Genomic DNA, 14,834 nt, shown 5'->3' with positions numbered 1-14,834 from the left:
CAGCACTGCCATTAGTGGCAGAGAAGCTCCTCAGATGCCAGAAGCAAGGGTGTATCTTCTCAGATGCCAGAGGCCTAGACCTTAAGCTGTTGGAGTTTGGCTAGGAGGCTGGGTTTGGATCCATGAACTCATCTCTGCCAACAGGTTGACTGATAACAGTTTGTTAACTGCCTATATTAAAGCCATTCCAATAACATGGAATATTCCTGTCCACCAATATGCCCACACATCTGGCAAAACAAAAAAAGGAGCAGGAGGAGGGGGGAGGAGACGAAGGAAGGAAGGAAGGAAGGAAGGAAGGAAGGAAGGAAGGAAGGAAGGAAGGAAGATAGGGCCACCCTCTCATATCCCCACCCCAGAGAAGTCACTCCAGAGCATGACCTGGGTTGGGAGGAGGGAAGGACCTCTGTCTTTTTATTAAAGCCTTTGATTTCTGGTGATGTTCTTGCCAGTTGAGGGGGAGAGGTGTGTGATGGTTCCTGAACACCTAGGAAGCTTCCAGGGGTATGTTGCTCATGACCAGAAGTCCCAGCAAAGTGAAGTGTTAATGACTCGTGAAAGAGGAGCTCTGATGCACGTTCTAGAAGGACAGAACAGGGGAGGACTTGAGAGGCCAAGAGCAGCACCGAAGAGGGTTGGGGTCATCCTTCAGATGTTAAGAATCCTTCTGATTCTTTGGACCCAAGGCTCATGTCTTCTTATCCTTCTATCCTTCACCTATCCATCTAACCCATATACCCCACTCACCTATTTATGCATCCACTATTCCCTATTTACCCACTCATCCATCCATCCACCCACCCACCATCCATCCATCCATCCACCATCCATCCATCCACCGACCCACCCACCCACCATCCATCCATCCATCCACGTATTTATCCACATATCAACCCATCATTCTTCATCAATCTTTCTGCTCATCTGTCTGCCCATCCACCTATCCCTCATTCATCCATCCACTCACTCACCTCTCTTCCACCTAATCACTCCACCCCCATTTAAACTTCTCAAAAGCAAGGACTCTATCTTGCTCACTTCTAGCCTCCAGCCCCTACGGCACTGCTGGCACATAGAAAGTGTCCAATGAACATTCAGTGAATTTACCTAACCATTTATCCATTCATCCATTTGCCTACCCTCTCCATCCACTCACCCATCCCCCCACTCAACATTTCGATCACATACAATGACCTATATTTCAAGGGGCAATTCAAAGGTCTGTAGGCTTCCACGTTCTTTCTTGAGGAAGGAAAAAATCTGTTGGGACCATGGGGTGCTGCCCAGGGGGATGAGAGGGTATTGGCTCAGGATGAAATTCTCAATCAAGTGCCATTTGGGAAGAAGCAGGAAACCACTGTACGGGCAGGTAGGGCCCTTACAGAGCATCTTGTCCAAGGCTCCCATTTGACACATGGGGAGGAAGAAAGCAACTTGCTTCCTATCTAAGCTAACTATTAGGTTGACACCAGATTAACCCAGGGTTTTTCTGCTACTTCAAGCTGCTTCTAACACCAAAGCCCAATTGGGAGACCTCAAGTGTCCCAAAGGCACTAGGAAGCCAGCTCCCTGAGGATAAGAACAGTGGATTGTTCTTAGCTCTCTTGTGCTTCTGGTCTTGGTCATGAACATTTGAAGCAGCAGCCCTGGAGAAATGATTATCCCTCAGACCTGGTGGACCGGGCACGAACAAGACACTCAATAAATATTTGCTGTCAGTTCCTTTTCATGACCCCGTCTCCTCCTCCACCAACTCCTTACACGGAGACACTCTTCAGGGCTCTGCCCTCAGGGTCCTCTTTTTTCTTACTCTGCATAACCCCCACCTCTGGGGGCAACCACACATCCTTCAACTGCCAACTCCCTCCGAAATCCAATTTCTGTCGCCAGCCCAGATGTCTCCAGTGAGTTTTGAAGCCGTATTTCCCACTATCTACACTATGTTTCCACACGGAGTGGGATCTGTCCAAAGGCGGGAGCATGGCTGCCATACTCCAAGAAGAGTGAGAAGGCTGGCATGACTGGAACAGGGGCAAACAAGGGGAAGGAGAGAGATCATGTAGGGCCTTATAAGCTATGATGGGCTATGGCTTTTACTCCAAAATGGGGAACTAGTGTGGAGTTCGGAGCAGAAGCATGAGGTCATCAGACTTGTTACCTAAGTCAGAAACCTGGGGGGAGGGAGGGGTCATCTAATTTCCTCTTTTATTTGTTCCCCTATCATTTCTAATCAATTACCAAACTCAGTCTTCCTGGTCTTTATTTCTCATATCTGCTCCTCTTCTCATCACTGTGACAATTCGAGACCTAATCATCACCGACTCAGTCTCTTGGCACAATTCCTAACTGGCCTCCACCTCCGGTCTTCCCTTTCCAGGTCATTCGCCCCACTGACCACCAGAGTGACTGATCTAAAATTGCAGCCTCTCTTGCTCAAATCTCTTCAGTGACTTCTGATCTTAATAAGCACACATAAGGTCTCTGAATAGTCCCTGGCTACCCTGCCTGAGTCCTCCCGCAGTTAAACTGCCTCTGGTCCCACCCTCTCCCCTGCCCTAAGCATCCATACACTCCCATGCACTCTAGTGAGACTCACCTTTGTGTCTTCACCCAAGCAAGCCCTACCACTTGGAATACACTGACCAATCCATTTTTTTTTTTTTTCCTAGAAGATTCTTTCTTTCGGTGTCACCCCCTCCAGGAAGTCCCATGATTCCTTTCCTTGCTGTTCCAACTGCAGCTGGGATAAGGGCTCTTCTCACTGTTTCCACTTCTATTACACTTCTATTACAGGGCTCTTATACATATTATGCTGTAACTGACCATCTACTTGACCGGTCCCACACGACACCGTGAACTCTTCAGGGGCAGAGACCGTATCATTCGTTTCTGGGTCCCAAACTCCTGAAACGGGGACTCGCATAGCCTGTGAACTCCACACGTTTCGTTAATACTGAATGGCGTTGTCATTCATGGACTCGGTACAAACCTTGTCACGAGGGGATGGCAGGAGGTGGGTCTTGGTGCGGGTACGGTTTCTGTCAGAACTAGAGATGGCGGACGGAAAGGGGAGGGCTGAGAAGTCTGAATTTGAGGACCAGACCAGAAGAGAATCGGACTTCCCGGTTTAAAAATCCCCCTGCCCCCCTAGGATGTTGTCAAACCCTCCCTCTCTCCCCTCCAGGCTCCTTATCCTTTTCCCAGGACAAAGGGCATCTCCACTGAAGATTTACTCACCGGGTGTCGGTGCCTCGGGTCTTGAAGAACACTAGAAGTAGAAGCCCCAGTCAGAGAATTTCCTACCCCTCTAGCCAGAAAGAGATGTGGCTAGAGAGGAAGGGGCTGAGGTGATTCCTGGCCAGCAGTGGGGAGTGGGTACTGGGTGAGTTGTGTGGGGGAAGCACTAAGCAGTCCCAGGGAGGGCTGTGAGATGTGAGATTGCTGGAGAGCTCAGCTGTGGTTCGGAGGGGTCAAGGATTGGAACTAGGGGTATGGTGGGGTCTCTGGACACAGTGGTCCTGGAGGTGGGGTCACCGTGTTTGGATATCTGAGTCCCTCGGTCTTGGGTCTGTTTTTCCTTGGTGGGCACAGGGTTCGTGCCGTAGCCAGTGGTAAACAAGGCCTCATCAGTAAGTTCTGTGCTGATCTGGGTCAGGAATTCCTCAGAACGGGATAATGAAACCTGCAAAAGGGGAAATCAGAGAGACTCAGCCTAGGAGTCCCCACATGGGAGTCCTGGGTCTGGGGGCTCCCAGGCTGGGGCTCTGGGTCTAAGGAGTCTGGTACTGGAGGGCTGAGTCTCGTGCTCGCTTCGGCAGCACATATACTAAAACTGGAGGGCTGAGTCTTGAGATTTGACAAAGGCGGCCCTGGAAGTAGGGGGGCGTTGTTTTTTTTTTAGGGGGGGGGGGCGGGAGTTTCTTTGAGGACCTGAGGGCCTAGTGCTGGGGGCTATGGGCTCAGGGTTGAAGCTAGCCTCTCAAGGCTGGAGACTCTAACCCCTGGCCTAGGAGCTCTCCACTCCGTCTCACCCCCATGCTCACTGGACCTCCACCCAAGGAGGTTGCAGCTTGGGACATCCTGCTGCCCTTTTCCTCCTCATTCCTGGTAGGTGTGGACGCCATCCTCCTGGGAACAGGTGGAGCCTGTGTTAGGCTGAGAAACCAGCCCACTTCCCCCAGACCCATCCCACCACCATTCCTCGGGGCCAGATTTAAATAAGGCCTTTAGGTGAACCATCCTGCTGTCTCAGTTCTCTCCCTGGGTGGGGGAAATCCTTGCCTTAAATCTTCCTGGGAGGAGGGAGTGGAATAGGGACGCTCACAACAATCCTCTCCCCACCCCCACGTCTCCCAGGGACACTCTCCTTCCTCCCACCTAAGGCCCTTCCCAAATCAAGGCAGCTGGCTTGCCGGCCCAGACCTGGCAGGAGTTGAAGTCTCGGGAAGAGGTAAACGGAGAGGGCTAAGGAGCTCCTATTTAGGTCTCAGGGGACGGGGAGTAGGCGCTGGGGAGGAAGGTTGGAAAGAGGGGGGGACCGGGGTGGTGCGGCTACCGTCACTATAAAACCCTTGGTGTCTGCGGACGTTCTACAGCCCGGTTGCCAGGATATTAGGGATTCTAGAACCAAAGGCGGGGGCCGGGGACGGGGAGCATTTTCCCAGCATGTCGCGTTCGCTCCTCTGGTCTCCACTCCACCTCCTTCTGGGTCCCTCCTTGGGGATGCTGGGCCCAGCACCAGAAGTCTGAAAAACTTTGGAAGATCACAGGTAGTGCCTGGGACCCAGTCCTCCTACCACTAGGGGCACGCAAGAAACAACCCCGCCCTCGGCCGCCTTCCAACCTCTCTAGCCATTCTCTCGCTCCCTGGAGCCTGCGAGAGCAAGGGCGAGACAGGGGCGGGGAAGAAACCATGTGGGCTGTACTAAATAACCTTGTATCTCAGGGACACGTAGGTCTAGGAGGGCGGAATATTTTCTCCGTGTCTTCGTCTCCAGGAAGCTATACCCTCCGGAGAGGGAAGAGTAGAAGCAGTTCCTCTGGGCCTCCTTTTCTTTTGACCTCTCCTTCTCGGTTCCCCCCTCGGCGTCATGGGTTCCTTGCCCCCTCCTCCCTCTGCGTTTTGGTACGCGCCGATGGAAAGGGGCGGAGGGAGGAAAGGGAAGAGGAAGCGGGCAGGTCTTAAAGGGGCCGCAGCCATTTTTAAGCTTTTTATTTCTTTTTTCTTTTTTCTTCCAATTTTGCCCGGTGGGGCTCAGCTGGGGTGGCGAGGGCGGCCGCTGGAGGCGCGAGGGCCTGCCCCCCCCCGGGGAGGGCGGCGTGTGCGCGCCCCGGCGCCCGACGCACATCTGGGCCGGCCGGTGCCCCGGCGGGCTGCGAGCTCTAACACCTGGGGCCGGGCGGGGACAGCGGGGAGCTGCGCGCTCTTGGCGCTGCCGGTGCGCCGGGCCGGAGGGGGAGGCCGCGCGGCGGGGCTGGGACTCAGTTGCCACCTCCAGATCGGGCCCGGGGCTGCAAGGGGGTCGCCGCGATGCCAGGCGAAAATATCTTCCTGTTTGTGCCTAACCTCATCGGTGAGTGCTGCCCGCGGCTCCGGGCCGAACGGGAGGGTGAGGGGCCTCGGGCGGGGTCTCTGATTCCACCCTCTCTGCCCCCGTCCATCCCAAGGTTATGCCCGGATTGTCTTTGCCATCGTTTCTTTCTACTTCATGCCCTGTTGCCCCCTCACGGCCTCCTCCTTCTACTTGCTCAGCGGACTTCTGGACGCTTTCGATGGACACGCTGCTCGAGCCCTTAATCAAGGTGACTGACACCTTCCTCCCAACCAGCCTTGGGGCCCGACAACCCTCGGTCCCCTTTTCCTGCTTCCTGAGACCTTAGGGCGGCGGGTACTCGGAACCAGAGGGCTCCGTCATTCCCATCTCTAGAAGGCAGAACAGAATGGCCTGGTTTTGTAACCGAAGGGATTTTAGCGGGCTCTGAAGAAGAACTCACCGATAGGGTGTGGGGTAAGCAAGACGAGGTGGCAGTGGCAGTGCTGAAGGTCTCTCTGAATAAAAATCCACTCGACAGGTGTTTGCTGGGGGGTCTCCTGTGTGCCAGGCACAAGGAATAGGGGTTCCAGAAGGCATGTTTAGAGGGAGAATGGAGAAGGAAGACGGATGGTTTCTGGAGGGTTGATTTTTTTTTTATTCTATTCTCCAAACCCACCAGCAAGACTTTCCCTAAGACTTTAAGTCTGCTTGTCTTGAGTCCCGGACCATTGATTCTGGGATTGATGGGCTGTAGACCTAGCCTTCTCAGGCCCTGCTACTCGCTCCTGTGTCTCTGCATTTCCTGCATGGTGACCCTTGTCCACTGACCTCACACCGCACAGATAGCAGCAGCCTGTTTTCCTCCCCAGGCAAGTAGGTGGTGACATTTTCAGGCTTCTTTTAGACTCTGCATCAGAAAGACACAGCAAACCTGGTCCCTGCCCCTGATGGCCCCTTCCCACCTAACAGCCCCCGTTTTTCAGGGACCCGGTTTGGGGCCATGCTGGACATGCTGACGGACCGCTGCTCCACCATGTGTCTGCTGGTCAACCTGGCCCTGCTGTACCCACGGGCCACCCTTCTCTTCCAGCTCAGCATGAGCTTGGATGTGGCCAGCCACTGGCTGCACCTCCACAGGTCTGTGATTCTGGGGGTGCCGGCCAGCTGAAGAAGAAACTAGAGTGGGGAGGGGGGGAGGCTGTCTGGGAGGGTGTTTGGGACGGCTTCCGGCTTCCTGGGAGGTCTCCCTTTCAGCTCTCCTTTGCTGAAGGACCCTGGGCAAATCCTCTGTCGGTCAGCTCTTGGTCCCGTTCACAGTTGAATTAAGCAATCCCTAAAACTCTTCAGACCGGATGGTCCCAGAATTCCAAATAGATAACAGCTGGGGGCTTTTGAAACAGCCTTCGAATCCTGACTCTGCTAGGTAATTACCAACGAGGTAATTGTGTGGCTTCAGGCAAGACCGTGGTCCTCAGCTGTGCCCCACTTCCTCTGTACGGCAGGGACGATCCCAGCACCTACGTCGTGAGGGTGGATAGGAGGATTAGATGGGCGTTAGTGGTCAGGAGTGCTCATGGATTCCCCTTGCTTTCTCCCCAAGTTCTGTGGTCCGAGGCAGTGAGAGTCACAAGATGATCGACCTGTCTGGAAATCCCGTGCTTCGCATCTACTACACCTCCAGGGTGAGCATTTCCTGCCCCTCCCTTATTCCCCCAGCTCCCTCAGCTCCTGCGGGGGCCCAGCCCTAGTCCTACCTTAGGGGTCGGGAGGGAGGAACCAACCCAGAGTTTTCTCCGGAGGGGGCAGGGGAGGCCTGTAAGCTGAGGCACGAAGGGGAGGGCAGGATTGGTGAGGAGGACTTGTGCAGGCAGCAGGTGGGCTGGAGGCCCGGTGCACCCAGAGAGGGGCAGGTGCATCCAGAGAGGGGGAACCTGCCCGGGAGGGAAGGAGAGAGCGAAGCCAGATTGGCCTGTGGAGCCAGTGCGCAAGGAGTCTTACGCCGTAAAGTGTGGGCTTTATTCTGGAAGCGGAGGTCATGTCTGAAAGGATGTTTCAAGAGAGAAGCAATAAAGAGAGAGCTGAGATTGCTCTTTCCTCTCACCCTTGCCCCACCCTGCACACCCATTTCCCGGGTCTGGTTCTTCCCGGCTACCCATCCGCAGAGGGTTCTGGTCCCCCCTCCCTTCGCAGGGGGAGGGGCGGCACTACCCTTGCTGAAGCAGCTGATCTGCTGTTTGTGCAGCCCGCTCTGTTTACCCTGTGTGCTGGAAACGAGCTCTTCTACTGTCTCCTCTACCTGTTCAATTTCTCCGAGGGACCTTTAGGTAGGAGGCGAGGGGCTGGGCAGGAGCGTGGGAGGGGGGCCTGGCCTGCCCCGGGGTGACGAAGGCCTGAAGGCCTCCAGCTCCCAGGCCTCTCCCTCACCTGCCTCCCATTTTCTTTGTATCCTCCCCGTGCTCCCTTCTGCAGTTGGCTCTGTGGGTCTTTTCCGAGTGGGCCTCTGGGTCACCGCCCCTATCGCGGTGCTCAAGTCTCTCATCAGTGTCGTCCACCTGATCACAGCCGCCCGCAACATGGCTGCCCTGGACGCCGCGGACCGTGCCAGGAAGAAGTGACCCCGGAACCTCCAGCCCCTGGCTGCCTACCTGCCCTGGGAGTCTCGCTGTGCCACGCGGCTCCCCCTCTCACTCCCGTGAGGTCCCAGGCTCACGTCTTCCTAATGTGTTGTCCGGCCTGCTGGGAAGGGCGTCAGCCTCTTTGGTGATGCCATGTTCTCTGAAATCCTGAGGACCAGTCCCACCAGTAGGATTCCCCAGGACCTGGACTTCAAATCAGGAAGGATGCTCAGGAGGCCCTGCCCATACGGGCAGTGCTCCTAGGGCACCAAGAGACCTGTCTGAGGACCGGGCATTGTTGCACCTGCTGGCTCAGCTCTGGGGTCTGGCTTGGCCTGAGGCTTCAGAGACACCTGAATGAGGGAGATGGGGTAGGGGCCAGGTTTCTCGACAGGCAGGGAGTCAGGCCTGTGCCCCTGGCCAGAGGAAGCCTGCGGTCCCACGGCCAAGAGAGAAGGAGCCGAGTAGATCCTTTCCCATCCCAGCCTCCTGTGTCTGGTCTATCCCAGCTCTGAAAACCTCTGTAATAAAGGGGGAGGGGGACGTGACTCTCCAGGATTTGGTTTCCTTTGAGATACAGTTGGACCAAGGCCTGGTTGAGGGGAGCTTGGGGAAAAAGAAGATTCATCTGGATGCTTTCCCCTAGTTGCTTACTGTCTGGCTCTGTCCTGTCGTTCCACAGTGACCTCAGACAGAGGCCCTCCCTGCCACCCAAGCTCGTACCCTGTCTCTGCCTAGTTTCTTGATGACCTCGTCACTGGCTGTCTCATTTATTTGTATACCTCATATTTTCTATCCCCACCAGAATGTAAACTCCCTGAGGGCACAGACTTTTCTTGTTCTTCCTCTGTCCCCACAATGAAGATTAACCTGAACCTGGCATATCATAGCCACTTAATAAATATTCACGAACAGATCAGTTGGTTTCTCGAGAGTGCAGTCTTTGGATCACCTGTGGATTATTTCTTTAAAATTCAGCTGCTCGGACCTTGTGCCAGACCTTTGGAGTTGGAATCTCTAGTGATGGGCCCAGAGGTCCGCAAGTTTAATACACTGCAGGTGACCGATTCTTCCCCATAATGTTGAGAATCACTGTTCCTTCGTAAACAGTTCTGGGCACCTGCTGTAGTAGACATTGTTCTGGGCATCTGTCCCTAATAGCTACCTACCCCTGCCATTTGAGCTTTCTCTGCTGTCTGGCACCAGCTTGCTTTTTAAGGCTATATTGAGCCTACCATATGCCAGATCCTGTGCTGGGGGGTTGTGGATGCCACTCATTTCATCCTTATAATAGCTTGGCCAGGAGGCCTTCGTGTCCCGGAGAGCTGAAATTTAGCAGATGGGTATTGAGCCTCAACGCCTGTGCTAGGCCCAGGGGATTAGGTCAGCCCTCTTGGAGGTCACAGGCGAGCATGTGAGCGGCGGCGTTGGGGGCGGGGTGGGGGGGGGGTGGTCTGGTGGTGCTTGGAGGAGGGGACAGGAGAAGGAAGTCCAGAAGTCCCGGAGCGCTTAGGTGTGGCTGAAGCGGGTGGGTGTCTAGACCGCTGCCAGGGATTGGGGTGGGAAGGGTTAATGTATCAGAGAGGGTGGATTCACAGCTGAGACTTTGGGAGCCTGGAGAGGCCAGAGAGCACACTGAGCAGTTGCAGAAAGGGAAATGGAAACAGATCGATGTGCCTGGAACACTCAGCGCTGGGGGCTGGGGGCTGGGGGGCGGGTAAGAGATGCCCTCAAGCCAGCGGGGCAGCCCGAGGAGTCCCGTAGGGCATTTGGGTTTTGTCCTGCGGGCCACATGGAGCCACCGAGGAAATCTTTCCAAATAATAGGTAAAATATTCACGCGGCAAAGATACTAAATCGTGACCAAGTCTGCCTCCTTAAGCCCCCTCTCCTCCCCAGAGGTGACCAGGGCTACTCAGAGCTCAGATGTCTGTCTCGGTAAATTCTCCACGTCTGCACGCACACATTCCCATATCGTAAACCTCATCCTGCGGGTGTGCTGTTCCACTCTCCCAAGCCACCCTCGTGCCAAGTGCTTTTTGTGTGCGTCTGTTCCCTCACTTCGCCCCACACCCACGCTGTCCTGTGTACTAGACAGCACGACAAGCCTTTTATTGTGCCCATTTTCCAGAGAGTAGGTCAAGGCCCTCAGAGGCGTCCATCTTGCTTGGCCTGGCTCCAGAGCCTGCACCCTTAACGTTTACCGCCCACAGCCGTCCACGTCGGCAGTCTGCTTAATGGTGGCACAGAATGCCATTATTTGTTTCACTAGGTCCTGCCACCAAAACAAATGAGGCTGTGGTAAATTGCCTGTGCCCTCTTTTGGAGGGCACTTGTCTAGGCAGGGACAGATTTATACTTGAAGCTAGTATACGTTACTCAGCTGCCATTCCAATGCTTCAGGAGTCCCCCTGCCTGGCCTGCTCCCAGATTCCCATCTGTCTGCCCACTGTCCTTCATCCCTCGTGAACCAGCTGTCACCTCCAGAGGGGTGCATCCTTTCAGCACTCAAGATGGCTCCCTCCACCGCCGGCCCTGCCTCCTTGGCTCTTTGACCCTAACCATTTACAGCGACACCAGGAGTCTCTAACTTACATAAACCCAGCAAACCATGGCCTAAAAAAGAGGGAGAGGTGGGCAGGGGAGTGTGAGTGTCTCCACTCAGAAGAATACACCCCTGAGGCCCCAGCATCAAAGACTCATGAGTCCCCTCCCCTGGTAGGGCCTGGAGGTCAGCCTGTGCCTTTGGTCCCATGTCCAGTGGCTGGACTGAGCCCAGCAGAGTGGCCTGGAGGAGGCCAGCGGGGAAAGTGTAGGCTGAATTTGATCTAAGGAACGTGGTGGAGGAGCGCCTGGGTGGCTGTCGGTTGAGCATCCAAATTCGGCTCAGGTCATGATCTCGCAGTCTGTGAGTTCGAGCCCCGCATCGGGCTCTGTGCTGACAGCTCGGAGCCTGGAGCCTGCTTCAGATTCTGTGTCTCCCTCTCTCTCTGCCCCTCCCCTGATCATGCTCTGTCTCTCTCTGTCTCAAAAATAAATAAAAACATTAAGAAAAAAATTTTTTAAGGAACGTGGTGGAGCCATATGTTACCATGGGCTGTTTGTATGCTCCTAAAATTCATGTTGAAACCTAATGCTCGATGTGATGGCGTTTGGAAATGGGGCCCTTAGGAGGTGATAAGGTCTTGAGCCTTCATGAATGGGATTAGGGATCTCACAAAAGAGGCCCCAGAGAGCTAGCTCTCTTGCCCCTTCCACCAAGTGAGGACAAAGTGAAAGGTGCCGGCAGGAAGAAGCAGGAAGAGAATTCTCACCAGAACTTGACCGTGCCGGTGGTGCCTTGATCTTGGACTTCCAGCCTCCAGAACTGTGAGAAATGCATGACTGTGGTTTATAAGCCCCCCAGTCTGTGGTATCTTGCAGCCCAAATGGACTAAGACATCATATGTGCAGTAAGAACTTTCTGGATTTCAAGTATATGCTTTCAGAATAAACGAATAACCACCATGCAAGACATTCCATTTGCTCATTCCACTCAACGGGCTCAAGCCTCCGGGAGGGCACGGCCTGGGCACCGTGAATCTGTTCTTCCCTCCGGTAAGCCTCACCGCTATAACAACCTCAAGACGCACAGTGGCTCAATCACAACACAAGTTTATTTCTGACTCCTGTTAAGTCCTCATCAGGAGCTCCCGACTGGGAAGCAGCTCTCCTGAAGCTGAGACTCAGGGAAGCCGCCATTTTCAACACAGGACTTCCAAGAACATTCCACCCTCGCATTAGCTAGGCGGGGGAGGTGGGCCTGGAGGATTGTCTGAGGATGGCTTTTACGGGAAGCCAGGGAATTGGCACGTCTATTTCCCTTCACTTTCCATTGGCTACAACTCAGTCATGCAGCCACATCTCTATGCAAGGGAGGTTGGGAAATAGAGATTAGTTGTGGGCTTAGGAGGAAGAGAAAATAGACTGGGTAAACATCTTACCACGCTGAGTGTGATTTCACTGTTTAAAGATGCAGATTTTTCTTTCTTTTTAAATTAAAAAAAAATTTTTTTTAGCATTTATTTTTGAGAGACAGAGAAAGACTGAGGGCGAGCAGGGGAAGGGGCAGAGAGGGAGACACAGAATCCAAAGCAGGCTCCAGGCTCTGAAGCTTGTGGGCTTGAACCCACAGACCACGACATCATGACCTGAACTGAAGTTGGGAGGGAGCTTAACCAAATGAGCCACCCCAGGTGCTCCATTTTTCTTTTTAAACTTTTAGAGGAAACCAATTTGACAATAAATTTCATATATTGAAAAAAAAAATAAAAAAACATGTCCTTAAAAAATAAATAAATAAATAAATAAAATAAACTGAGAGAGAGAGAGATGGGGGAGAGGGGCAGAGGGAGCGAGAAAATCTAAAGCAGGCTCCATGCTCAGTGCAAAGCCCAGTGCTGGGCTCAATCCCATGACTCTGGGATCATGACCAGAACTGACATCGAGACAGACAACCAACTGAGCCACCCAGGCGCCCAGACACAGATCTTTCTTACTCAAAGTGTCCTTAAGTCAATTACTTTATCGGTATTCAAGCAAAGAAAAGCCAATTGCTTGACTGCTGGAGGAAAACAGGTTGTGTTGAACTTCATCAGAGGTCACAGTGTTCTGTATTTTATGGGCAATCTAAGGGACTCTCAAGGGTAAATTTAGTACCAAAGGGACTGGCTTAGAATCCGGCTCACATCCGGCTCACACCAGATAATGTGAACTCCACATTATCTCCAGTGAAGCCCCTTTTCCTGTCATTGGGGTATATCCGGTCTCCCTCACCCTACAATCAGTACTGGGCCCGTCTTCCTGCATACATTTATTTATTTATTTATTTAATTTATTTTTGAGAGAGAGAGAGAGAGAACATGAGCCGGGGAGGGGCAGAGAGAGAGAGAGAGAGACACAGAATCCAAAGCAGGCTCCAGGCTCTGAGCTGTCAGCACAGAGCCCGACACGGGGCTCGAACTCACGGGCCGCGAGATCATGACCTGAGCTGAAGTCGGACACTTAACCGACTGAGCCACCCGGGCGCCCCATGTGTACAATTTAAAGAACAGCTTCCCCCATTACCTTACCAGACTTTACAACCTTGTGAGGTACACAGAAGTGGTCAGGATAGGCTAGGTTACGCTACGGTAGCACCCCCCACCCCCGACCCCGCAACTTCGGTTCCCTAACACAGCAAACATTTCCTGTCCCTGTGGCAGGTCTACTGTGGGTCAGCTGTGACTCTGCCTCATGCCATTTCTCTCTCGGGAACCCACACTGACAGAACAGCCTCTGTTTGGAATATTGCCTGTCACCATGGAAAAGGGAAAGGAGAGGACAGTGATACCACTTCCCCTTGCATTTCACTGGCCAGAACAAGTCATACAGCCAAGCCCAATGGCCATCAGAGAGCCATGTGGAGACATCAACTCAGTTGGAAAGGAGTCCAGAGTTCAGGGGTGAGGTCAGGGATAGAGGACTACATTTGAAGTCCGTGGAATAGAGATACTCTAAAGCCATGGGACTGGCCAAGGTTGTCGCTAAGAATGGGGTTCAGGGCAACCTGTGACTGAGATGGAGCAGAGGGAGTGGAGCTGGCCAGGGAAACAGGAGTGGCCCCTGAGGTGGAGGCCATGTCATGGGAGCCCAGTGTGGAAGAGGGATGGCCCTTGTCCCGAATGACAGGAGAGGCTGAACAAAGAGAATCTAACTGAGGGGTCTAGCAACAGGGATGTCATTGGTGATGCCAATAAGAGCAGTTTCCATGAAGGAAGGGGTGGAGACAGCAGCTGATGGGAGTGACATGAGGAGATAATGAGAGGTGAGGATGGAAACTAAGAAATGTGGCTGCGAAGGGAAAATAGAGGAGGGGGTGCAGCGGGAGGGAGGGGAGGGCCCAGGGGGAGCTCACTCATTGAGTCTGTGTGGCAGAAAGTAGAGCACACCCACCTGCTGGTGACAGGGAGCCGGGAGAGGGAGAGGTTGACAGTGCGGGACAGAAAGATGATCCGTGGAGGAGTGGACTCAGGGACTTGAGATTGGTGGGTTGTAGAGCTCAAGGGGAGGAGTGGGGCTCAGGGGGACACATCCCCAGTGGGAACGGGGGAGGGGGGGGCGTTGGAGTCCAGGTGCTGGTAGTTTGCTAGATTTGCTGCTGGGAAGCGGGGGTGGGGGGTGGGGGCTTCCTGCCCAAAGTGCTTCTATTTTCTCTCAGAGGTGAGAGAAAGTGGGTGGGGATGTGGGAAGCTGAGGGGAGAGGTGTGAGTGGTAGTTCTGAAGGAGATCTTGCACAAGCAGGAGAAGCGGAGTCAGAGGCCCTAGGTCTCCCTTGAGATGTGTTGCCAGGAATTTAAAATGAGATCAGTCAGCATGTGGGCTGTACCTCCCCCAGCAACATGCAGCTGGGCAGGGGCGGGCAGGGAGGGCGGTGGATGGTTTAAGGAGGGACAGGGCTAAGTAGCCCAGGGGATGGGGAGGGTGGAGTTAAGGAGGGAGGTTTCTAGTGAGTGAATTACCCAGACATGCAAAGGGTGAGTGTCAATGTTGAGGGGGTGGTCAAGGTCACTGAAGGAATGGTTTTTGGAAGGTGAGAGTGAGGCAGCAGTTGTTGGTGGCAGAAGTGGGATGGTCATTAGTAAAGACAAGCAGAGGGATGGCCATAG

General features: G+C 53.8%; 2 protein-coding genes across 8 annotated transcripts; one reads left to right on the top strand and one right to left on the bottom strand.

Moving 5' to 3' along the window:
• Nucleotides 1-382: 382 nt before the first annotated feature.
• LOC131500852 (putative protein T-ENOL) lies at nucleotides 383-5,122 on the bottom strand. Of its 6 annotated transcripts, none has more exons than XM_058710359.1 (6): nucleotides 4,556-4,578; nucleotides 4,032-4,128; nucleotides 3,535-3,682; nucleotides 3,238-3,268; nucleotides 2,990-3,047; nucleotides 383-580 (listed from the first exon to the last, which is right to left on the bottom strand). In XM_058710359.1, the coding sequence occupies exons 2-6, from the start codon at nucleotides 4,122-4,124 to the stop codon at nucleotides 545-547; spliced, it is 366 nt and encodes a 121-aa protein (XP_058566342.1). In that variant the 5' UTR covers nucleotides 4,125-4,128; nucleotides 4,556-4,578; the 3' UTR covers nucleotides 383-544. The 6 variants fall into 6 exon arrangements, 3 of the variants coding, with proteins under 3 accessions (XP_058566342.1, XP_058566341.1, XP_058566340.1); XM_058710358.1 differs by lacking the exon at nucleotides 4,556-4,578 and adding an exon at nucleotides 4,378-4,549; XM_058710357.1 differs by lacking the exon at nucleotides 4,556-4,578 and adding an exon at nucleotides 4,423-4,549.
• Nucleotides 5,123-5,209: 87 nt separating this feature from the next.
• CDIPT (CDP-diacylglycerol--inositol 3-phosphatidyltransferase) lies at nucleotides 5,210-9,065 on the top strand. 2 transcript variants are annotated; one of them, XM_058710354.1, is made up of 6 exons: nucleotides 5,210-5,573; nucleotides 5,668-5,802; nucleotides 6,518-6,671; nucleotides 7,135-7,216; nucleotides 7,777-7,858; nucleotides 8,004-9,065. In XM_058710354.1, the coding sequence occupies exons 1-6, from the start codon at nucleotides 5,531-5,533 to the stop codon at nucleotides 8,147-8,149; spliced, it is 642 nt and encodes a 213-aa protein (XP_058566337.1). In that variant the 5' UTR covers nucleotides 5,210-5,530; the 3' UTR covers nucleotides 8,150-9,065. The 2 variants fall into 2 exon arrangements, with proteins under 2 accessions (XP_058566337.1, XP_058566338.1); XM_058710355.1 differs by lacking the exon at nucleotides 5,210-5,573 and adding an exon at nucleotides 6,214-6,403 and having other exon boundaries at nucleotides 5,682-5,802.
• Nucleotides 9,066-14,834: the final 5,769 nt, after the last annotated feature.

The sequence above is a fragment of the Neofelis nebulosa genome, chromosome 18 (assembly GCF_028018385.1).
Source record: "Neofelis nebulosa isolate mNeoNeb1 chromosome 18, mNeoNeb1.pri, whole genome shotgun sequence".
In the NCBI taxonomy this organism is placed as follows: Eukaryota; Metazoa; Chordata; class Mammalia; order Carnivora; family Felidae; genus Neofelis; species Neofelis nebulosa.
The sequence above is the reverse complement of the archived record's forward strand: the minus strand, read 5'-3'. Positions and strand labels throughout refer to the sequence as shown.

Coding starts and splice junctions, on each gene's coding strand:
- LOC131500852 (XM_058710359.1), bottom strand. CDS start 4,124: ATGGCGTCCACACCTACCAGGAATGAGGAGGAAAAGGGCAGCAGGATG. Junction 3,683..4,031: donor GAGGTCCAGTGAGCATGGGG/GTGAGACGGAGT, acceptor CCCCTTTTGCAG/GTTTCATTATCCCGTTCTGA. Junction 3,269..3,534: donor GACTCAGATATCCAAACACG/GTGACCCCACCT, acceptor TTCTACTTCTAG/TGTTCTTCAAGACCCGAGGC.
- CDIPT (XM_058710354.1), top strand. CDS start 5,531: ATGCCAGGCGAAAATATCTTCCTGTTTGTGCCTAACCTCATCG. Junction 5,574..5,667: donor GTTTGTGCCTAACCTCATCG/GTGAGTGCTGCC, acceptor GTCCATCCCAAG/GTTATGCCCGGATTGTCTTT. Junction 7,217..7,776: donor GCATCTACTACACCTCCAGG/GTGAGCATTTCC, acceptor CTGTTTGTGCAG/CCCGCTCTGTTTACCCTGTG.